The sequence below is a fragment of the Onychostoma macrolepis genome, chromosome 16 (genome assembly GCF_012432095.1).
Source record: "Onychostoma macrolepis isolate SWU-2019 chromosome 16, ASM1243209v1, whole genome shotgun sequence".
NCBI classification, from domain to species: Eukaryota; Metazoa; Chordata; class Actinopteri; order Cypriniformes; family Cyprinidae; genus Onychostoma; species Onychostoma macrolepis.
The window spans coordinates 19,000,354-19,024,978 of NC_081170.1; the positions used below are offsets into that span (position 1 = coordinate 19,000,354).

At 37.6% G+C, this 24,625-nt stretch overlaps 2 protein-coding genes across 2 annotated transcripts in view; one reads left to right on the plus strand and one right to left on the minus strand.

Moving 5' to 3' along the window:
* Positions 1-4,212: 4,212 nt before the first annotated feature.
* The window catches only part of LOC131521443 (uncharacterized), a 44,656-nt gene continuing 24,243 nt past the window's right edge, over positions 4,213-24,625 (minus strand). Inside the window, exons 5-12 of the mRNA XM_058746147.1 lie at positions 10,505-10,819; positions 10,011-10,319; positions 9,572-9,673; positions 9,041-9,124; positions 6,807-6,835; positions 6,618-6,692; positions 5,461-5,529; positions 4,213-5,267 (exon numbers count right to left, since the gene is read on the minus strand). Of these exons, the coding sequence (XP_058602130.1) occupies positions 5,160-5,267; positions 5,461-5,529; positions 6,618-6,692; positions 6,807-6,835; positions 9,041-9,124; positions 9,572-9,673; positions 10,011-10,319; positions 10,505-10,819 (1,091 nt within the window). The 3' untranslated portion in view covers positions 4,213-5,159. The remainder of the gene's footprint in view (positions 5,268-5,460; positions 5,530-6,617; positions 6,693-6,806; positions 6,836-9,040; positions 9,125-9,571; positions 9,674-10,010; positions 10,320-10,504; positions 10,820-24,625) is intronic.
* The window catches only part of LOC131521442 (obscurin), a 61,136-nt gene continuing 50,273 nt past the window's right edge, over positions 13,763-24,625 (plus strand). The window contains exons 1-3 of the mRNA XM_058746146.1: positions 13,763-13,875; positions 14,402-14,704; positions 14,808-15,153. Of these exons, the coding sequence (XP_058602129.1) occupies positions 13,815-13,875; positions 14,402-14,704; positions 14,808-15,153 (710 nt within the window). The 5' untranslated portion in view covers positions 13,763-13,814. The remainder of the gene's footprint in view (positions 13,876-14,401; positions 14,705-14,807; positions 15,154-24,625) is intronic.

Sequence of the window (24,625 nt, forward strand, 5' to 3'; positions counted from 1 at the left end):
CTTCAGACTTAGACAAAGTTAATTTTGTATCCAGAAAATGTCTGATCTGTCCAAAATCTCCTTTCAAATTAAGAGTTATTGTTACACAAGCATGGTCTGATATAACTATTTTCCCAATACAGCTATCGGATATGATGTCCAGTGAGGTTCTTGGTATAAATAAATAATCTATTCTTGTGTGACACACATGGGGTGCTGAAAAATAGGTAAACTCCTTGCTCAGGGGATGAAAAAATCTCCAGACATCTACATAACCCAAGTCCCTGCAAACTGCATTTAAAGATTTTGCTTGCGGAGAGAGTGGGATATTTTTTTGGGAAATCTATCCATAATAGGGTTTAAAATACAATTGAAATCCCCTCCTCCTACTACAGAATTTTCACTATTCATTGCTGAGAATTCTAAAAAAATATTTTAGTGAGGAAATCTGTTGGGTGTGCTGGAGGGCAGTACACATTCATCAAAGAAATTCCGTGTCCCTGAACAGAACCTTTAATCATAACATATCGCCCATATTTATCATTCACCAATATTTCCAATTTAAAGGGTAAATTCTTATTTATTAATATTCCTACGCCTCTACTTTTTGATGAAAATGACGAGAAAAACACCTGTCCAAAGACACCTTGCTGTAGCTTCATATGTTCTACATTGTCTAGGTGGGTTTTTTGGAGAAGTGCAATGTCGATCTTTTCTTTTCTAAGATAGCAAATAATTTTTTTTCCGTTTTGTAGTGCTATGGAACCCCCGAACATTCCACATACAAATTTTCAGGCTGCTGTTTATTTGAGCTTTATACTTCACAATTGTTCCACCAACTTCTGTACCAGTATGCGCTATAATCTTTAAACAGGTTATTGAGCAGTCCAAAATAAAATAAAAAAATTAAAAAACATGAACAAGTAAACATAATCAAACGAACTTGGGCATAATCCCTGTTATTTAACTTACAAGGGAATTCCTTCTTATCCCTAAACTGGTCATCTACATCCTAAAATGAATTGCATAACACACAAAAAAGAAAAAAAATGATGAGGCTATCCCACTTCAAAGCGCTCCTGTCCTTAGACAGATTTAAATCCTAACCCACTTGAGCCATCCAAGGCATGCTTGCAAATAAGAAAAAACATTATAATATAGGGCTGCTAAACAAAATATATACTCTGTTATAAAGAGTAGTAAGTCACTATAATGCCCCACTTGTAGATGACAAACCTGCACAAATTTACTCCAAAGTCTCCATAAAAGCAGATGCTTCTTCTGGGCTAGTCAGTTTCTTGGGTTTTCCGTCGACCATCACTCTCAATATTGCCGGTACAGAAGAGCATAGTCGACCTTTTTCTCCTTCAGCCGTGCCTTCACCTGATCAAATGCCTTCCGTTTCTTTACCAATGCCGCTGAGAAGTCATTAAAGAATAAGACTAGGTTCACACTGCAGGCTAAAGTGGCCCAAATCCGACTTTTTGCTCAAATGTGACCCATATCTGATTTTCGTACGACAGTCTGAACAGCACAAATCCAATTTTTTCAAATCAGGCCCAGGCCACTTTCATATGTGGTCCTAAATCAGATACATATCCGATGTTTTGCAATGCGACTTCAGTCTGACCGGCCATGTCGCATTTCATGCGATTTTTACGTCACTGACATACGACGTCACAATTCTGCGCTGGAGGAAATCGTGCTCCCCTTCTTAATATTCTTCTTCTTATCACTTCGTTATTTAGGCTCCAATTGCACATTAACTTAAAAATTGCTAAACACACGCTAACACGAACAGCATCCATTTTTATTTCCACAAACACAGTGCGCTGCGTCTGACGTCACGTCTTCTTCTGAGCATGCGGGTCACTTCAGGGCCGTATACGGTTCACACATGAGACTGATGGCAGTCGCATTTAAATGACAATGTGAACAACAGCGCAAAAAATCCGATCTGAGCATTAAGACCCGCAGTGTGAACTAAGCCTAAGACTCTCAGTGATTTATCACTTATGCTGCCTCCATAACACGTTGTTTATCCGTGAAGTTGTGGAACTTCAAGATCACAGACCTGGGACATTGACTCAGACCCGGTTTCGGTGCTAGCGATCGACGCGCCCGATCCAACTTGATGCGCCCAGCTTTAGCAGTGATTTGAAGATGATCAGGAATCCACTTTTCAAAGAATTTAACTGGGTCCGAGCCCTCAGTCCCTTCCGGCATTCCGACAATTCGAACGTTGCATCTGCGTCCATGGTTTTCCAGGTCGTCGACATGATCTTCAAAATCCCGCAACTGTTTCTACAAGGCTGCTGTTTTTACATCCACGGATGAAGTCAGGGTCTCAACAGCAGTGATCCTCTCTTCCGCGTCACCTATTAGCTGACTCACCATTTGAAGTTGGACTGTTTGATCATGTATTGCTTCCAAGACCGTACTAATTTTAGTGTCCATAGCACACATGATATTTTCTATTATCTTTTCCATTGCCATTAATAAGTTCGGCTCCGTTTCTTTGGCCTCCATATTAGCTTGTTCAGCCTCGACTGGTCCGGTGTTTGTCAATTTTTTCGCTTTCCTTGTCCTTTGGTTCTCAAAACAAGAATCAGCCCTCCTGATAAGCTAGCAGGCACTTAAAAGGATAATTAAACAGAAATTATCCGAAGCTCGTTCGGGTTGCGTCTAAACTCTACTGCGCCATCTTTCTCCCCCCCATTATAAGATTTCTAACAGAGTCTAACAATATTTCTAAATATTGTTCACATTCAGGAATCTGGTGCTGTTCAATATTGTCAGTATTGCCAGACAGGGGGTAATAGTGGAAGGGGCGTGATGATATACTCATTATTATTAATATGATTGATGAGGTGTTGTGTTGTGAGGGGCTCACCCCCTTGGTTGTGTGACCCGGGCCCAACATTTGGTGCTACGCCCCTGATTGTAGACACTGTTAATTCTCCCTGTATAATTAACCAATTAGCTCGTAAGCCTGTCCACCTCTTCAAGTAACACACATTACATAGACATGTCGTAGTCAAGACCAGATCATTTTAATTTCATGATCTCTAAATAAAAGTGTTGATGATGATGATAAATGGAAGGGAAGGCCGGCAGAAACACAAAATGGCTGTTAACTGTCACATGTGTAAACATACAACTGAGGTCTGAATGTGTCTTCCTGTAGTCTCTGTGATGGTCATTGCAGTGTGATGTGCAGTATTCTGGGATTCTAGCAAAACATAATGTGAGTAGATACTGTCCATACTTCATTTTCCTGTTACACACATAATCAGAGTAAATTACCAGGAAAGTTTATATAACTTGACTTATTTGTTACGTAAGCTTTTCCTGAAAGATATGCACAAAGGGATTTCATTATGTTCAATAATGTTCATTTTGTTTTATAGAACAAAGAAATATTTAAGTAACTCTCATCATTTTTTTTTTTGACTCCTTCTAGAATTTACCACATGAAAACAAACTCACTGGCTGATGTTGAGAACAGAATTAGGCAAAGTAAAAATATTTGCAGCTTAGAGAGTTTAATACTTGCTTAATGAATCAGTTGTAATAGACTCAATGTCAAATCAACGAACTAATAAAAAATAAATACATGTATAACAACATTTTAATAACTATACAGCGTATGCTGATGTTTCTTACAGTGTTTACATTAAAATGTAGAAACCCATTTTGTGATGTTTTTTTTTTTACCTGTAAATGCATTTCAGGAATACTCTGAGTTTATGAACACTTCCTTCAGGAATGAATTGCATATTAAAGGCTTTTCAATATCCCAATGACACATCGGCTGTCTGTTCTCCTTCTTGATTTTGTTATCTGATTATAATAAATCATTGCATTTGTATCTTATTCTTTGAAGTATTTGGACATTCATATATAGTCATTTCCAAATTTAGAGACATCTACTTGTTGAGTCACAGGCAACCAACAAAACTGATTATTTTGCACCAGACATTGATTTTACAGAGAAATCACAAAAAAATGTATTCTTAACTGAACCTACTTTATCCATAATAGCACAATTTCTTCAAATCAGCTTTACAGTTCTCTCAACTTTATGTGTGGAACAGAATTTCAAACATCTGGTTCAACCAACATTTTTTAATTTCTACCAAATGTTTCACAGGACTGAATTGAATCTATCACCTCTGTAACTGAAGTGATGGAAACTGTTACAAGGCTGACGAGAAGAGAGGCATGCGGATCCATGTGCAGGCTTTTATTAGGCAGAGACGTGGTCATAACAGGCAGGGTCAAACAATGGCAAACAGGTATGGCAGGGACAAGACAAAGAGTAAAACTTAGGGCAAGCGTGGGTCGACGATCGGCAAACAGTATCCAAGGGGCGAGACAGGAGAGGTAATCCAATACGTTAGCGATAGTCCAGGCAAGGGAAAACAATCCAAACAAAGGCAGGGCTAGGCAAGGCAAGACTAGACTAGACTAGGAAAACTAACGGAGCTCTGTAGGGCAGCGATAATGCATGCAATACTCGGCAACGAGGGAGAGAATGTCCAGGGTTGAAATAGTGTGTGTGATCAGTGATGCTGTGTGATCAGGTGTGCATGTGATTAGTGCCATGAATGATTGGTGACAGCTGTGTGCGTGTGATTGGTGAGATGGCTGATGGGAAATGCAGTCCATGTGATGTGTGGTGTGAAAGTCCATGTGGTGAGTGACCGGGAGTGCAGACCAGATTCGTGACAGAAACGTTGTGGACTGGTACATACAATGCAATCATATGTCGTATGTTCAGCAGAATTTGACCTCACAATTCTTCTGCAACGGTCCCCAACGGTTCCTCAACAGCTCTGCCAAGCAGAACACTTTCAAACATCTCTGCATTAGTCACAAAAGAGGATGCTGAATGTAAAATAGCATAACTTTTAAAAACAGTTATTGGAATCGGACCATTGCACAGTCAGAGAAAGTGGAAGATTTCATTGAAATTATCAAAGATTAAAATTGTTCATTTGAACAACAAGCAGATAGTTATTCTGAAATAAGCATCCCAAACTGACCAAAGTCCTACAAATAAATCTGACCAACACTTGTTTGTATAAACATGTCAAAGATTTACAAGGTCGATTATAGGTTCACATTTCTCAGGTAATGATATTATGAGGTCTTTGTATAATTATTGACTGTTTGAGTTATTTGTGATGGTTGTTGTTCACAGAGGCATAAAGTTGACTGCAGTTATCCTGAGGTCCAGCTGTTACTCCTCTGATGGCAGCGTAAGTCACTTTATCATCATCAACCTGAACGAACATCACAGATACTGTTAAACTAGCCGTAAATTTGAACTATAGCATGATGTTAGATCTTAATTCAAGAAACAAATTTGGAAAAATTTAGAAAGAAAAAAAGCTGATTTGGTGTGCAAAATATCATGCTGAGAGAAGGTGGATGGAATCAGGCTGTGATAGAACAACAAAGAAGTGTTATACTCACTTTGTTCTTTTTGGCTTGGATTTTGCTGTATGTGGCAACCTCAGTATAAGTCACATCATCTTTCTGCTCCTAAAAAACAATGCAAAAATTTAACCTAGTAAAAAAGTAAAGTAGGTTAATTATTTTATCTGCAGGTGCTAACTGATTGAAGAACGAAACACCACTGCTGCACGGTGTACCATTATGTCATGACTGAATGAAAAACAATTGTTGCTGGAAATATGTAAATATTTGAATGTAAATTGCTTAATACCGAACTGTTGTATACAAAGAATATCACGGAATAATGCTGTCTCCTTTTTAATAGCTCCTTAGAAAAAGCCCAGGACACTGTTTCTACACTGTAAAAAATAAAAAGTTGAGCCAACTTAAAATTTTAAGGCAACCAGCATCAGCAGATTTTTGAGTTTTCTCAACTTGTCGTTTTAAGTTTATACAACAAAAATTTGAGAATCTCCCACAAAAATAAGTTAAGCAAACTCACAAATCTGCTGAAGCTGGTAAAAAACATTTTTTTAAGTTTGCTCAACTTTTTTTTTTTTTTACAGTGTAGCGACGGTTTCAAATTAGTAACAGAGAATAGACCTTAGACAGAGTAGTGCCATATTTAATTTTTAGACAGGAATGAAAGCGAGGGCGCGAGGGATAGAAGTAGCCTACAGTGTGTTCAATGGATTGTACTGTTGTTTAACGACATGCCATTTGTTTATCTGTCTGAAAAAAATAAAATAAAATAGTAGACAAAAACTCCATAATACAGTTATCAAAGTTGTGAGTTGTGAAAAATACATAATCTAGGTCCTTTATAAAGTGCATATCGGCAACTGCATATCCTGAATCAATGCTGAAAAAAAGTAGTTTGCACATATAAGAAGGTTACAGGACACTTCAAATGTGTACATATTTGTTCTGTCCAATTGTTGTATGAAAGCAATATAACAATGACAAATATGCAACTGCCACTTATTAAGACCAGATTAATCATTACAGTGTTCATCTTGTTGCTAATCCAGTGTTGTAGGCCTTATAATTTTGGTGTTGGTGAGTAGCCGTGTAACAAATAGTATAATGCACATTACAGAGAATAATATGGACTACAGTAACTGTCACTTATACACAATATCTAAACATGAAAATTAATCATATAGTTTACTTACATTAGTGCTAGGAGTAGGATGTTTGGAAATGTTGACTGTATCATTGGTTACATCATATTTATTCATATGTGTGACCTTTAGACAAGAAACAGTAAAAATATGACTGACTTGACATTTAGCTGATGCTTAAATCTAATGTAAATAAAAACAGTCCACATATAACAGGGACTTTGGCATTATGATACTTACCACAGATTCTTTAGCCCCTCTTCTTTTATCTGAAAAATAATGGTTCCTCATGAAATAGGAATATTTATGATAAAAACAAATGAGTAAAACACATTAATGCAAATTGACAATTGATTCAAATTCATTTTTGTCTTAGTTCGTTTAAAAAAATAAAATAAAATTCTGTCATCCTTCATTTATGTTATTTTAAATACATATGGCTTTTGGTCTTCAGAACACAAAAGAAGAACAGTTTTGGTTACCACTGACTTCCTCTGTATGGACAGAAACACACACAGAAACATAACTTTGCAACTACATGTCAACATCTCAACTAATACTCTAATAAGAGTTAGCTGGTGTGTAGTTGCAAAGTTTCTTATAGTTAGTAGAATGTCTAAAGTGGGCTAGAAATAAAGTGTAACCAAACATTTCTCAAAACATCTTTTATGTTCCTCAGAAGAAAGAAAGTCATATACAGGTGCTGGTTATATAATTAGAATATCATCAAAAATTTATTTCACTAATTCCATTCAAAAAGTGAAACTTGTATATTATATTCATTCATTACACACAGACTGATATATTGCAAATGTTTATTTCTTTTAATTTTGATGATTAGAGCTTACAGCTCATGAAAGTCAAAAATCAGTATCTCAAAATATTAGAATATTACTTAAGACCAATACAAAGAAAGGATTTTTAGAAATCTTGGCCAACTGAAAAGTATGAAAATGAAAAGTATGAGCATGTACAGCACTCAATACTTAGTTGGGGCTCCTTTTGCCTGAATTACTGCAGCAATGCGGCGTTGCATGGAGTCGATCAGTCTGTGGCACTGCTGAGGTGTTATGAGAGCCCAGGTTGCTCTGATAGTGGCCTTCAGCTCTTCTGCATTGTTGGGTCTGGTGTCTCTCATCTTCCTCTTCACCGCCTGACCTCTTCAGGTCAGGCGAGTTTGCTGGCCAATCAAGCACAGTAACACTATGGTCATTGAACCAGCTTTTGGTACCTTTGGCAGTGTGGGCAGGTGCCAAGTCCTGCTGGAAAATGAAATCAGCATCTCCATAAAGCTTGTCAACAGAAGGAAGCATGAAGTGCTCTAAAATCTCCTGGTAGATGGCTGCGTTGACTGTGGACATCAGAAAACACAGTGGACCAACACCAGCAGATGACATGGCAGCCCAAATCATCACAGACTGTGGAAACTTCACACTGGACTTCAAGCAATATGGATTCTGTGCCTCTCCACTCTTCCTTCAGACTCTGGGACCTTGACTGCCAAATGAAATGTAAAATTTACTTTCATCTGAAAAGAGGACTTTGGACCACTGAGCAACAGTCCAGTTCTTTTTCTCCACAGCCCAGGTAAGATGCTTCTGACGTTGTCTCTGGTTCAGAAGTGGCTTGGTAGCCCTTTTCCTGAAGACGTCTGAGCGTGGTGACTCTTGATGCACTGACTCCAGCTTCAGTTCTCTCCTTGTGAAGCTCTCACAAGTGTTTGCTTGACTGTATTATCAAGCTTGCGGTCATCCCTGTTGCTTGTGCACCTTTTCCTACCCAAATTCTTCCTTCCAGTCAACTTTGCATTTAATATGCTTTGATACAGCACTCTGTAAACAGCCACACCTTTCAGTAATGACCTTCTGTGACTTACCCTCTTTGTGGAGGGCGTCAATGTTCGTCTTCTGGATCATTGCCAAGTCAGCAGTCTTCCCCATTATTGTGGTTTCAAAGAACAAGAGATACCCAGAATTTATACTGTAGGGATGGTCATTTATTCAAACTCAAATGTAAATATTCTAATATTTTGAGATACTGATTTTTGACTTTCATGAGCTGTAAGCTCTAATCATCAAAATTAAAAGAAATAAACATTTGAAATATATCAGTCTGTGTGTAATGAATGAATATAATATACAAGTTTCACTTTTTGAATGGAATTAGTGAAATAAATCAACTTTTTGATGATATTCTAATTATATGACCAGCACCTGTAGGTTTGGGTGGCCACATTTTTGGATGGCCTATCCATGTAATTCATTCTTTTCTCTTAACTTTTGATAGAAATTACACAAGTTTAAAATCAGCAAAATGACACAAACTATAGTTCAAGCCAAGTACTTCAACATTTTTATCATCACATCTTTCCAAATTAAAATCATGTGATAAAACTGAAACTGACGTGTTTGTCTTTGGATGTTTTGGACTTTTTGTCTGTTGTCATAAAATCTGAGTTAAATTTAAAAACTTACCAGCTCTTTTTTTACAAATCACCCAAAGAATAACAGCAGGAAGGAGAACAGCTAATGCAGCAGCAGCAACAACAGTCCCAATCACTGAGGGAGAGAATGTATATAGAGAGACGCATTCAGATTCAGATGAAAAAAACAGCAGAACTTCTGTTGTACATTGCTGTCATTTCAAGTACTGATGAGCAAAATAAGAAATTACACTTTTAATAGCATAATTATATTTAGAATGAAAAAGAAAAAAGAAAAATCAGAGTTAATTACAGCTGGAAAGAGTCCACAATCCTCTGAGCTATACTGTTGCCACTTGCCAATTTACGTGTTGTTATATATGAGGTGAAAGCCATCTACCCAATTAATAATAGAGTATAAGCTTGTATGTTTACTACATGTGTTTACAAGTGACTGATGTAGTGACAAAAAAATTACAAATTAAACATGTTCAAAGCTTGCGATCAGCAATGCTCTTACATCTCCAAAGCAAAATGAGTTGTACATTTTGTACATTTACATAGCGATTCTTAAAAAACTCACAGGAATGATAATGATGTTTATCTAGATCATCTGGAGGTGTTGGTGTAGGTCTTGTTTGCTTCACAGAGTTTTTTGTGGTAGTTAGGATCAGTGTAGTTGACGCTTTTGGTTTAGATGAGCCATATTGTGGAAATATGAAAAAAAAATAATGAACAAAAAATGAAATACAAAAAATGCATGAACAACATCAAGTTATTGAATTATTTTTCCAATCTGGAGCTACTGTAATCCAATCGAATGAGAAAGATAGATAAATATAAAAACATATTTAAATACAGTACATTAATTAATAAACATTCAAAAACTGATTATGTACCTGGTTGTGTGGAAGTTACTGGTGTATTTATAGTTGTGGCTAATTTTCAGATGATCATATTTTAATTCTTGATGATCACTACAAAGTTATAAATAATTGATATTATAGATAATAACTGTTTACTTGTATACTTGACAGTATATGTGGCTGAGGTCTTCACTTCATTTCTCTGAGTAACCAGACATCTCCACTCTCTGTTGTGATCTTCATTCAGGAGTGTTGTAGTCAGAGTGCTGATACACTGTCCTGAGGAGAATGATATCTGATATCTGGAGTCTGTCTGCAGATTCACACCAGCCTGATTCACCCAGATCAGCTGAACTCCCTCAGTACGGACCAAAGTATCACAAGAGACTCCATCATAATACAACTGACAGAAGAGAGTCACAGAGCTGCCTGGTCTGATCTCAGTCTGTGAGGAGGATGAAGACACTGAAACAGAAAATAAGACAGATATGACAATTTTCATTGTTTTAATATATTATCACTTAAATTACATAAACACTTACCACAAAGAAAATGTAAATAAACACGTGCATCAATTCCCAATTACTCCTAAGATTTTTAAATAGAAAAGTGTTCCTGAAAGTGAACATATAATTTACAGAAACACTGACCATGAAGAAAAAGCAGATTAACAAGGGCATCATTTCCTTGTTGTTTTCCATTCAGATATTGTCGGCAGCTGTAAGATCCATTATCTTCTTTTGTGACTTTCTCGATGTTCAGAGAGCAGTCAGAGCCCAGACTCAGTCTCTCATGTCTCTCTATGTCTTTCTTCTTTTCCCCTCCAGCAGTCAGTTCAACTGACTCTGATTGTCTGCTATAGATCCATGTAGTTGATGTGCAGCCAGAACCAGCATTATTACAGGGCAGACGGACATTTTCACCAGAACTGCTGAACACACGAGTCACTTCTGCTCCATTCATACCTGAAACAAAGCACATATGATTGATCAGATTTTCAAGAATGTTTTGATAATAAATAATTAATATTCTTTCAAGTCTTGCAGGTTTGGAGCATGATGAGGGTGAGTAAATGATGACAAGAATTTTAATTTTAACTATCCCCTTAACATGAACATATTGCTTCAGACACCTGAGAGTGAGAATAGAACATGGCTACTACACACTGTCATGTGTAAGTAAATTCTATGTACCAAACAGCACATAAGATCACAACATGAACGTCAGCAAGAATAAATGTTCAATAAGTATTAGCCAGACTCTGTGCCAGAGTAAGGAAATTAAAAATTATTATTTTTAAATAAATAGTTGTTCACATTATACAGATTTAATATATATCTTACAGATTTCTTTACCTGTGGGAAGTGAACAGAGAATTATCAGTCCCAGAAAACGCATATAGCACTTATCACCCATTTTCTCCTGACAATCCTTCTAGCAGTTTTTAACTTCCTCTCATCTGACCAACTGACTGTTTAGTCACAATCCTCACGATACAGTTGCTTTTTAATGACACTGTAATGGAGAAGTGTGTCACGTGTTCATGTATTTTAACATAAACAAAAATGTAGCATGAGTAATTTACATAATACGCATGCTTTCCTGCTTCACACATGCCTACTTTTTCAACCTTATCCAGCAAAATATCTGTAACAAACTAAGGAAAGGTGTAGGGGAATTTACAGTAAAGACCCTCTGACCAGGTGTGTTGAATGAAGACCAGAAGTCAAGAGATTCGATCAAAAACGAAGAAAATTTACTGAAGACAGTTTGCAGTTTCATCAGCTTCAAGACTCACAATCGAGTTCGTAGGCCGCTCTGCGTACAATTCAAGAACACCAGCAATTATACCCTAACAGAGGTTGCTAATTGCGTCAATGCATAAGTCATCAAAATTCTGATAGGTTCTAAAACCTAGATAAACTTAGACAATCTCCACATATGGACGTAAACGCTTCAAACATATCTCCATCAGATTGGGCAGACGTCAGCGATCAGGGATCATACAAGATAGGTGTCTTCCGGACACCTATTTTTGGTCAGGATGACGGTAGCTGACAGAGACAGTCTTCTAACACAGAGAGACAGAGCTACCAGCACACATACATACACACAGAGCACTATCAGAACTTCAAGGCCGCCTTGCCTTCGTTACACACACACTATGAAGTCATCATCTTAGAGAGTAGAAGTACAGCATAAAGCAGGATTCTTTAATATCTCATAAGCGCACATAAGGTTACACATTTCACTCTTGCCATAACTTGATTAATAGTCAAACAAGAAATAATATAATAATATAATTAATATCAATATGAAGGATATGGCAGCTCGGCATCCACTCCTTCAAAGGTATACTGATCACCTTCAGTGATATACTGAAGGTACAGAGATTTTATTAAGAAAATGAGCAGCAATCACCCAAAATTAAAAAAAGGACTGTCCAAACATGGATTTCTGTTCCACTAAGTGAACATAGTTTTTTAAAAATATATATATTTATAGCTGTTCTTTACATGTCAGGTAGAAAATTCACACATCGCATGTAAACATGGTTAGTTTGCCCATGCTGGCTCAACCCACATATACAGAGGTGATCATCTCTGAACCCAGTTTAGACTGATGGATGTGAAATCAGAACCATTCCGTTAGCAGTTCCTGTTCTTTCTTTTAGCAAGTTGCTTCATGGCACTGAATTCTATTTTGGTTTCAACATCTGAACTCTAGAAGCTGGTGAGGATCTGGACACTCGGTCTGTATGAATCTACACATGACACTGATAATTCATGCAGTATAATAAACACATTTCTGATGAGCTTGTTGATGAACCACACATCTTGTGTAAAAATTGAGTAAAAGTGGTCTGCATGATTACAGGAAGCTACAAGTTACAAATTCTTCTTAAGAATGACAGAAACAGAAAAAGACAGATATCTTGTGTGTCTGCTGCTGTTCTGACGAACCCTGTCAGATTTTGCTATACCTCCCATTAAAACAGTAGGGAGCAAGATTTATTTTTATAAAAGGATATAATGGCTATTTGCATACTACTTTTAGGTACTTTTCTAGTAGTCCATATGAACAGATTACATTAAATAGAGTAATTGACAAGTTGTATTTTTGTTTTTAAAAAATTAAAGTAACGGTAATTTCAACATTCTAGTTTAGGTCTTTAAGTATTTTAAATACTTTTTGTTTAAACTTTATTTATACCAGTTCATATATTAATTTTATTTGGAAAGTTTCTTCTTTTCTTGTTTTTCTTTTTATTATTCACAAAACTGACCCATTTGTTGACTCCCACACACCTGACCTGTGTCTTGATTTTATCAGTCAGTTACAAAAACGAACAATAAAGTTTTTTGTACTTTGCTTGTAAAAGAAATCGTAGAAACATGATTCTGACTAGAATTTTTTTTTTTTTACTTTTGTGTGAATACTATTTTGAAATACCTAAGTTCCCATATTTAACTTTCTCAGTCGTTTTTACACAATTTACTGTGAGCAGGTAAATATATAAACCTATCTAGCCAGAGGTGCTGAGTGCCTGCTGAGAGAAGTGTGATATTTTTCCACTCTGGTTCAACCCATAACAGAGCAGTGATAATCTCTGAGCCAAGTTTAGACTGATGGGTGTGAAATCTGTTGGTAGTTTCTCTTCCTCTTCTTTAATAGTCTTTATCTATCGAAAAGGAAGGTATTGCTGAACCTTTTGAGGAGGTGTATGAGGATGTGTACAAACCTGGTGATGAAGTTTATAATGTTCACATTCAGGAATTTGGTGTTGTTCTCTTCTAGACACTGTTAATTCTCTCAGTGTAATTAACTAATCAGATCATAAATCTGTGGAAGTAATGCAAGTCTCATAGACGTCATTAAAACGGTCTCTGTGATCACAGGAAGTTACAAACAGTAGGAGCTGATGATTTTAAAGGGAAGGGAAGACTTACAGAAACAAAAATGGCTGATAAGTGTCACATTTGTTTGCTGGGATTGATCATTATCTGCTCACTTCTTACAGGTAAACATATTTCTTCAAGCACTGTAAGACATCTGGAAAAGAGTTATATTTAAATATATATATAAAAAAATATGTAGAGCATCTGTAAATATCTGGATTGAAATCTGGGAAAATGTAAACATACTTATTTGATACTTCCTGACATACAGTCATTGTGTCATTTGTAAATGCTATTTTAATCCTGAATGCCCAGATATCTTTCACTGAGTGTGTCCTGTTGTCACATTCAAAAGTCAGTTGATGCAAGATACATTTTCAGTGAAGTTTGGTTTACTCTGGATGATGTGTTGTCAGTGCGCACAGCAAGAAGGTCTCTTATTCAACTCTAAATTCAAAGACATGCAATATAAGTAAATTGGAGAGAAAAAATTTGCCTGGGTATATATGCGAGTCATGGACTAGCTACCTGTCCAGAGTGACCTCTGCCTGCTGATTTAGGCTCCAGCATCCCTACGACCCCACAGAGGATAAACGGTGTATGGAGAATGGGTGGATAATGTGTTCTTAATGTGTACTTGCGTTTCAGGTACCAGTGGAGCAGAAGTGACTCGTGTGTTCAGCAGTTCTGGTGAAAATGTCCGTCTGCCCTGTAATAATGCTCTTTCTGACTGTACATCAACTTCATGGATCTATAGCAGACAATCAGTGACAGTTGAACTGATTACTGGAGGGAAAAAGAAGAATAACATAGAGAGACATGAGAGACTGAGTCTGGGCTCTGACTGCTCTCTGAACATTGAGAAAGTCACAAAAGAAGATAATGGATTTTACATCTGCCGACAATATGTGAATGGAGAACAACAAGGAGCTGATGCCCTTGTTAATCTGCTTTTTCTTCATGGTCAGTGTTTCTGTAAATTATATGTTCACTTTTAGGAACACTTTTCTATTTAAAACTCGTAGGAGTAATGAAAAAACTAAAATATGTCATAATGTGATTAATGTCTCACTTTCTATTTCAGTCTCTTCATCCTCCTCACAGACTGAGATCAGACCAGGCAGCTCTGTGACTCTCTTCTGTCAGTTGTATTATGATCGAGTCTCTTGTGATACTTTGGTCCGTACTGAGGGAGTTCAGCTGATCTGGGTGAATCAGGCTGGTGTGAATCTGCAGACAGACTCCAGATATCAGATATCATTCTCCTCAGGACAGTGTATCAGCACTCTGACTACAACACTCCTGAATGAAGATCACAACAGAGAGTGGAGATGTCTGGTCACTCAGAGAAATGAACTGAAGACCTCAGTCACATATACTGTCAAGTATCCAAGTAAACAGTTAAATATCAATTATTTATAACTTTGTATTGAACATCAAGAATTAAAATATCATTCTACAGAATGATGCATCTGAAAATTAATATTTTACAGCCCCATTCGAGACGAAGACAGTGACTCCAGTTTCTAGCTCAAGGACAACCACAACTGTAAATACACCAGTAACTTCCACACATCCAGGTAGATAATTGTTAAGTATTCCGGTAAGAAACAAATAATCAGTGTTAAAGGAGTCTCTGTCAGACATGCACAATGCTGGTTTCATCTTGTGTGCTAACTAAAATATGATTGTCATATGCAGTATGATGTATGTATCAGAGGCTCCAACATGCATAATAATATTGTGTTGATGTTTATATGTAAATAATTGTTTTCATAAAGTTTAAATTTTGGTTACCTTGACTTTCAATGGGTGGACAGAAACCTTACATATATACTTATACCTTACTTATTTATTTCTTCTATTTTTACACGACGGTGCACCAATCCATCCACCAATTTATACAGAAATATCCATTTATTACCCAAAAGTCTGAGGGGACTGCAACGGCACACACATCTGTAACTGTTTATCAATCTTTCTTGTTCATGTCACATTATGTTTGAACTGAACTAATAGTCATGATCCACAGATCCAGTTGACACAACATCAGAAACTCTAGTGTGTATGACATATGTTGGATTCTTATTCAGAGGTATGAAATGTCTTTGCATGCAGTTCATTTATACTGATAACTTTATAACACTTATCAGTGAAACTGTAAATGCTTTGTTTGTCCATAAATCCTGTAATGCTTGATGTTACAATTTCACAGATTCATTATTTTTCCCTCCTCTTTATTCTCTCCACACATCTTTCCTGTAGTGATTGTGATTATTGTTGAGATTGCAGTGTTTGCTGCTCCTACTGTGATTCTTCTTCAGATCATCTGTGCAAGAAGAGCTGGTGAGTTTTGAGCATCACCAAATCTGATGATTCACATCTCAAAACTCAAAACTTGTATGATTTAAAAAAAAATTATTATTATTACTTAATTATTTTGTAGGGAGGAAGGACCACCACTCAGAAGAAATAAAGATGTCTTCAATTTTAGAATAAAACATTCAAACAGCAGGAAAGATTTATCTTCTTGTGTTTGGATAATTATGGTTATTTACTTCACACAGGCATAAGTCATATTATAAATACATCATCAGTGTACAATTCATCTTCATACACTATATATTGTTTGAAAGTTGAAAACCTTAAGATTAGACCTCTGAAATCCATTTTCTATTACAGTGGAAATAATATTTTAAAAGCAGAAAAAAGCAGGTTTTTGCATTGTTCAAGAACTTGTGTTCAGATCAAGTCAGCATTAAAATTAAATTGTGTTTGCTTTTTTCCTTCCTCATTATGGCATGTATATATATATATATATACATATATATATATATATATATATATATACCTCTTTAAAAAGTAAAAGTAAAAGAAAATAAAAAAATTATGGTGGGGATTTTGTCCATTGGGAATTAATTTTATCCATTGCTGCTGCCACAATCACCAGCTGGAGTGCCCCGGTTGTCCACTAGAGAGCACTCCACCCTAGATTATTGTCATTCCGTCATGGACTTCATCTCCCATAATCCTTTGTCCGGACTCTTCAATCATCCCTGTTAATGCTGTGTCTCATCGACCCAGTTAGCTCACCCTACAAAAGCCTTAACTCAGTCATCATTGTTAAGTCTTGTACATTGGTTACACTGCAATTCTGAGCTTTTGTATCCTGTTCCACCTGTGTCCAGGTTTCTCATGTCTTGGGTTTTTTGGTCTTATTTTAGGTTATGATCATTTTTCATCATCAATAAGCTTCTGACAGCCCTGCTGAAAAACCAATAGAAACCATCACAGAAATTATAATGGTTTCATCTACAAATACCATTACAAACCAACAATTATTAACCATTAAAAACATTAAAAAATGTTTTTCTGTAGTGTGTTTTGGGACGTATTCCTTTAGGATTTTGTTGTTTTAACAAGCTATCAATAAAATGTGGTAGAAACCCATAGGGACCATTACAGTTTCCATTAAAACCAACACAATTAAATATTTGTATGAACACGAAAAGACTCAACAACTGAGACATAAACTGCATTTGACTAACAGAAATGGAATAATGAGTCCCTGAACAAAGGGGTCAATATCAAAAGCCACAACAGTATCTTGTGTGTCCACCAGCTGTTTGAAGTACCACAGAGCATCTCATTCTCATGGACAGCACCAGATTGTCCAGTTCTTGATGTGAGATGTTTCTCCACTCTTCCACCACTTTTAAGTTCTCAAACATGTCTGGAGGGACTCATGGTTTTATGTGGTTTGCTGCTGCAATGATGATCAGCTGTCCTTCCTGTCTTCCTGAGGCACAGTCTAATGCTGCCTTCAGTGCTATCGGAAATTTCCTATTTCCCACTTATGAAGTCATGATTACAAGATTGTCACATTCAAGTGCTTTGTTGTTGGAAAGAATAAAATGTAGCATCCCATTGGTTGACAATCATATAAACATTCACCAATAGTCAGTTTGCTGACAATTCTGGAATTTTGGTCAAATACATGCTTATGTATTGTATGCTTATATGTAATATGCTTCAAATGATCATTCATATATTGCCTAACATTGACAGCAGCAATTGTTGTCCCCTCCACCATGTTTAAAGTTTAAACTCGGAAACTCTGGTATGAAAATTTTAAAAAATACAACATCCTGAAAAAGGATTTTTTCTTTCTTTCTTTCTTTTTACTTCTAATGAGGCACTTTCATGGCTGTTTTTCAGATAAGTATAGGACTATGACTTGACTTATGTATTAAAAAATAAATGATTTACATCTGTGATCAGTTTCAAAGTGGCCAAAACCACACATGACATGACAGTTAACATTAACTGTCAATAGAAAACTGTGTACTATTAAAAGTATTAAAATAAAACTCCACTAGGATGTTATTATAGTCCTCTATTTATATAGAGGAATCCCTAAATGATGCTCTACATGTGCATATACCTCAGTGAGTCTTGAAGCTTCATTTGAATGTGACTGAAGTGTTTGCTGTTCTCACAGAGTTTCTTTCACCACTGAAGGTAAATTGAGAAAGTCCAGATCAGAAAGAGTCCAGGAGAGCAGGAGGCTAGATGATGATCATAGTCATTAGGCACATTGTTTGATTGAATATAATTAGCAGGTTTTTTAAGACAGGAACAGTGTCTTGAAATGAATTCTAGCAGCAATTTAGTCTCCCTCAAGTGTGCATATGTCACAAAACTTAAATGTGAGTTATTTTTTTTCACATATAACAATACAAAGCATGAAAATGTCAAGAGTTAGAACGAAAGTTTGTGTGTCTTATGCTTTGTCCAAATACCCACACTTGCGATCTTTGCACTTGACCACTTGACTACTTTCATGATGTATTTGCTGTATTTGGCCCAAGTCTTCAAGTGGGTGTGAAGATACCAAGTGTGCATGTAGAATTTCTTAACTAAAGGGACACACTTAGCGAGTGTGAAGATGTTAATCCAGGTAGTGGCCGCGGTTCTTGTTGTTTTTTCTTTTCTTTTAGGAACTTACCACAGAACACATCGGCGCAATGACACTGTTACTACTGACCTAACTTTGATTTCTGCAATTAGGGTATGTGAAATATATTTTCTGGGTAACGTGGTTTGAGTTTTTGTCCATCTGAGAACAATAAACGACACTCTGTTGTAAGATTGAAACGTATATTATATTTAAATTTATGTTTTAAATTAATTAATTAAATATTTTATTTATATATTTAATTGTTTTATTATTCTTAGAAGGACAAAAACTAAATGATTTGTAAACAGCAAATCACTATGACAGTTAATAAATAATTAATAAGTGTGTCTTGTGTTTTGTGAATTTAGGTAACAGCATCAAGATATGCAGTGATAAATACTGTCGTGCCTCTCGTTCAGCTCTATCTTGATGAACATGCTGACTTTCATTCTAATTTCCGTCTTTCTCCAACATCAACTAACAATTTGATCCAACTAATGCAAACGGGGGACCATGGTTGGGGACACACCTTGGAGGTTTTATTGTTTGTTTATTGGCTGGCTCATGGACTGTCTTACAGAGTGATTGCAAACGTCTTTGGCATGCCTAAGTCAACAGTCTGTCTTCATGTCCACAAGATCACAACTCAAATAAAAAAAAAAATTGTGAGGGAGGGTAAAATCATAAGTTACCCACAGCGAGATCAGCTTGACAACATTAGTCAAGGCTTTGCTCGTTTGGCACAGCATGATGCCTTCAGTAAAGCAGTTGGTGCCACATTCTCATAAAACCACCAAGCACACAAGGAAGACTATTTTAATTACAAACAGTTTTATTCAATCCAAATGCAAGCTATATGTGATGATACAGGGCGTTTCCTAAATGTTTTCATTGGTTATCCTGGATCTGTTCACGACACAAGGATTTTTAAAACCAGCCCAATTTACCTAAATGCTGAATACCCACCTAAGGGGTCATTTCTTTTAGGTGACGGAGGCTACCCCTGTCTGGAAACACCGGTTGCAATAGTCACATCATACAGGATGCCACAAGGGAGAGTGCAGTGATGATTTAACCGTCATCATTCAAAGGCACGTTTAATCATTGAGTGTGCCTTTGGCATCATGAAAACAAGGTGGAGATCCACTCTGTTCAAAGCTCTGGAGGTGAAGGTCTCTTGAACACATTTGAGAAGTGAGACAGAACCTGGCTATTATTTTCATATATGCTTTTTATTTGTCAACACTGTTTCTAGTGTACCATGACACTTTGACTGATAAAAAATTTAAATAAATAAATGTCTTTGTGAAAAGACTCAATAATGTGTCTATCTGTCTTGAGGTCTGGTCTTGTCTCCTTTCCTCTCTGTCTAACTCCCCCTTTCGTAATTGTTCGCATTTTCTTCCTTTTCCCTGAGAAACTCAAGCACTTCATTTCTTGCCTTTCTTTTATGTGGACTTTTCTTCTTTGATTTATCTTGCATTCCAGAGTGCCCAGGCACTGGACGCCTGTTGCTGACAGCTGGTTATTTCCTGGTGAAGACGGAGTAATTGCCACTGAAGGTATGTCACACCTTGCATGTTGCTCTGTACCAAATTGATCGGGGTAACAGAAGGCTGTCTCCTCTCCTCCTTCTGTCCCCGACCCTTTCACCTTTGATTTCTGTTTCATTTCCTAACAAACAATTAAGAGATATATTGACATAGGATTTATGCACAAAATTAATAAGCATGCAGAATCATTCTTAAGTGTATCAGATTTAACTGGATAAAAGTATACGTAGTATATATATATATATATATATATATATATATATATATATATATATATATATATATATATATATACCAGTTCCTTGGTCAGTTAGCTTCTGCAGCTAAGGTTTGGTGGTTAAGCTACACGAGAGAACTGCTGAACACTACAGAAAAACAAAGTGCCATGGACACAGGGATATGCACAATACAATAGGCTACCTTGTATTTGAATTTGAGGTTTTCCTAGTTTCTTTTGGCCTGGTCATAAGTCACCATGAAGTCTAAACCCATTTCACCTAAAATGTGTCTAAAGACAGAAGACAGCAACTGACAGTTGCACCAACTGTTTTTTTGGTTTGTTTGAAATGAACATTAGCTGAACTTAAAGATAATTATGTGCACTTACTCTCAGATGGAGAATTCTTTGCACCTGTAAATAATTTTATAAATGTTAATGATTATTCTGTGATTATTATTATGTGATAAACAGCCGTTTCAAAAGTTTTACAAAATACATAACCTAAATGAGCAACACTTTACATTTTACCAACAAATTATATGTAATTATTTAACTTACACTGGAAAGTTTTCTGCGACATCTCGCAAGGTCTGGGAAAACAATCTGATGGTTTATATCCAGAACATGATGCATGATGGGATACGCTTAGCCTCGAATACCCCTCTGAATTGGTATTCGAGATAGTGTGGGTTTAGTATCCATTAAGGGCACTGCACTTTTGCCATTTTGAAGACATGGGACAGACTTGCATACTTACTTCCTGTCCCATGCATGTGCTCTCAAGTGGCCAAGACCGCAAGTGTGGATATTTGGACAAGGGGAAAGAGTCTGAAAATCAGAAGCACACTGAAAAAATGGATAGAAAATTTGCTAGCAAATTTCACAAAGAATTACAAAGAAATGGCAAATAAATGAATTAAATGTGAAAATTTAAAGTAGACTTACTGAAATAGTAATTTCTGGTAATTGTAGGATAATGTAAACTGTTTTTTTTTCCCATTCAAAATTCTCCCATTAAACTCATATTAATTACTGAAAGTAGTAAAGTCTGTCATATGATTTCTGTCTTATTTTCTGTTTCAGTCTCTTCATCCTCCTCACAGACTGAGATCAGTCCAGGCAGCTCTGTGACTCTCTCCTGTCTGTTGTATTATGATGGAGTGATACTTGTGATACTTTGGTCCATACTGAGGGAATTACTGTGAAGGTGACAGACATTTTCCACATATCCAGTTTATTTATGTTTATGTGCTGACATATGTGATGTATTCTGGGATTCCAGCAGGAAACCTGTCGCAATGAATGATGTGAGTATATTTACTCATATTGTTACGGAGCCGACGAGACAAGAGGCGTACAGATCCATATGCAAAGCTTTATTCTTAAACATGGTCAAAAAACAGGCAAGGTTCTGACAATGGCAAACAGGTATGGCACAGGCGAGTCAAAAGAGAGATCCAAAAACGGACGTGTTCGATTGACGACTAACAATATCCAGAGGGCTTGACAAGAGGGGTAATCCGATAACAAGAGTAATCCAGGCAAGGTGCAAACATAATCCAAATGACAAGACGAGATAAGTCCAAAACAGGCAGATAATCAGGTAACAGACAATCACAAGACAAGACTAGCCAATGGCAGTCGAGTATCAGTTGCATGGGTGCAGAACTCGGACATCTTTAGGATTCAGTGCCATAGAGAAACATTGGAAGAGCCGAAGCTCGCATCGGTTTTATGGGGTTTATGCTTCAAAAATGGAAAAACGATGTGCCTGGGGTACTTGTAACACTGATTCCAGGTATCCTGAGAGGATGGGCAATATCATTTATTTTATTACATTTTATGAATCCAAACAAAACAGAGCAAAATGTCCCTAAGTATTCACCCCAATACAAATGATGACAAAAACGTTCATTTTCTGGTTGTCATACACTCATTAAGTTACAATTTTCATCTGCTCAAGCAGAACGTTAATGTTATCTTGTGCTTAAGGAAGGTATCTCTGGTTAAAACTAGCTAACGTTAAAGTTAGTGAGTCCATGCTAACGTACAAACCTAAATAGCGGACTGTTCTCCCGTCTTGTACAGTGTAGGTCAAAAACACATAAACGAAGGTCTATATTTCAGTGCCTCTCCATATTAAACTGGTTAAATGTGCATTAATTTAATCGTACCCTGCGATACATGAACAGTGTTGATCCTGCATGTTGTCATCCGCGATCGTGATCCGCTTGCATTGTGATCTGTAAACCCTCCTTCGAGTTACCCACCATATTTATTTTTAAATATTTTATAAATCCCTCCATGGAATATTGAATTCCCATTTGGTGGCCTTCTGTGTCCAAAATTGTGCAAAAACATTGTGGGACAAGTTTTTCACACTGTAGCTGTCATTGTAAGACAGTGAGCAACTCCGTTTGTTTGTCCGAGGGAGCAACAGTAACTAAGGGGGGCGGGGCTTGCTGATAGGTCAGTTGAGTGCAGGTGAATCCAATCCGTGCAATGGAACATGGGAAATGTAGTCCAGGGTCATGTGTAACAGTCTGTGTGGTGTGAGAGTCAATATATTTCACAATTCACAATTGGATGCATTGATGGGTTCACAATTGGATGCATTGACGGGTACTGGATTGGCAGACAGTTTAGTGATTGAAGCTGGATAGACAGACTATTCATAATCGGGTCCTTTGACTGTAACTGGACAAACAGACAGTTCATAATCGGGTCCATTGTCTGTAACTGGATAGACAGACAGTTCATAATTAAATGCATTGGCTGGAATGGGACTGGCAGATAGCTCACAATCAAAGGCATTGACAGAGGCTGAAGTAGACAGTTCAGTGACAGAAACTGGCAAGACAGACAGTTCAAAATCAGACTCATTGAGAGAACCTGGACTAGCAGATGGTTCAGCAACAGGCTCAATGATTAAATCAGGACCGACAGATAGTTCAAATTCAGACTCAACAGAAGCATTTAGACAGACAAACAGCTCAGGTTTAGATTCCTTGACAGTGCCAGGCAAGACAGACCGTTCGAAATCAGACACATTAGTTGAGACGAGACGGACAGACAGTTCACAATCAGCCATCCCGGCTGGTTTTGAACAGGACGAGAGTTCAGAGATAGCCTCCTTGGCTGATTCAGAGAAGGGCAAAAGTTCAGAAGCGGCCTTCGTGGCCATGACAGAACAAACAGGGAGTTCATAGACAGCCTCCATAGCCGTGACAGGACAGGCTGAGACTTCACAGACGGCCTCCATAGCCATGACAGGACAGGCAGAGAGTTTACAGACGGCCTCCATAGCCGTGACAGGACAGGCCGAGACTTCACAGACGGCCTCCATAGCTGTGACAGGACAGGCAGTGAGTTCATAGGTGGGTACCACTGACACCTCTGGAGGTTCTGCAGCGGATGTCGCCACCTCTGGAGGTTCTACAGCAGTACCATCAGGAAACAGGAAGAGTTCATTAACATTCTCCTTGACAGAACAGGTACAGAGTTCAGCATCGGTTCCTTCGACCTCGACATAACAGGTTGAAAGTGCATTGCTGGGCACCACCACTGCACAAGGAGCTGAAGCGAGCGTTGCCGCCTCGGAAGTTTCTGCAGCATCAGCTGCCACCTCTGGAGATATCATAGTGGGCGCCGCTGTCTTTAGAGTTTCAGTGGTGGTGTATGCAGCCCAAATACACCATAAAGTGATCCTCATTGTGGGAAGCGCTACAGACAGGGGAATCAGTTCAGGAACAGGAAGGTTTGAGAGCGCTGGTTTAGGGATACCAGCTGCACGTGCTGACACCAGCGGTGGATCCTCCATGCTGGATGCCAGTCTGGGAGACTGAAGAACTGACCTCGAAGATCTGGGTGCCACAGACAGGAAGCGACAGGACACTGTACGAACAGACGAGACGTGACAGGACTCTGGACGAACAGACGAGACGTGACAGGACTCTGGACAATCAGCTGTGACGTGACGAGACTCTGGACGATCAGCTGGGACGTGACGAGACACTAGATGATCAGTTGTGATGTGATGAGACTCTTCAGCTGAGACGTGACGTGACTCTAGATGATCAGCTGAGACGTGACATGACTCCGGACGTGACTCTAGATGATCAGCTGAGATGTGACGTGAC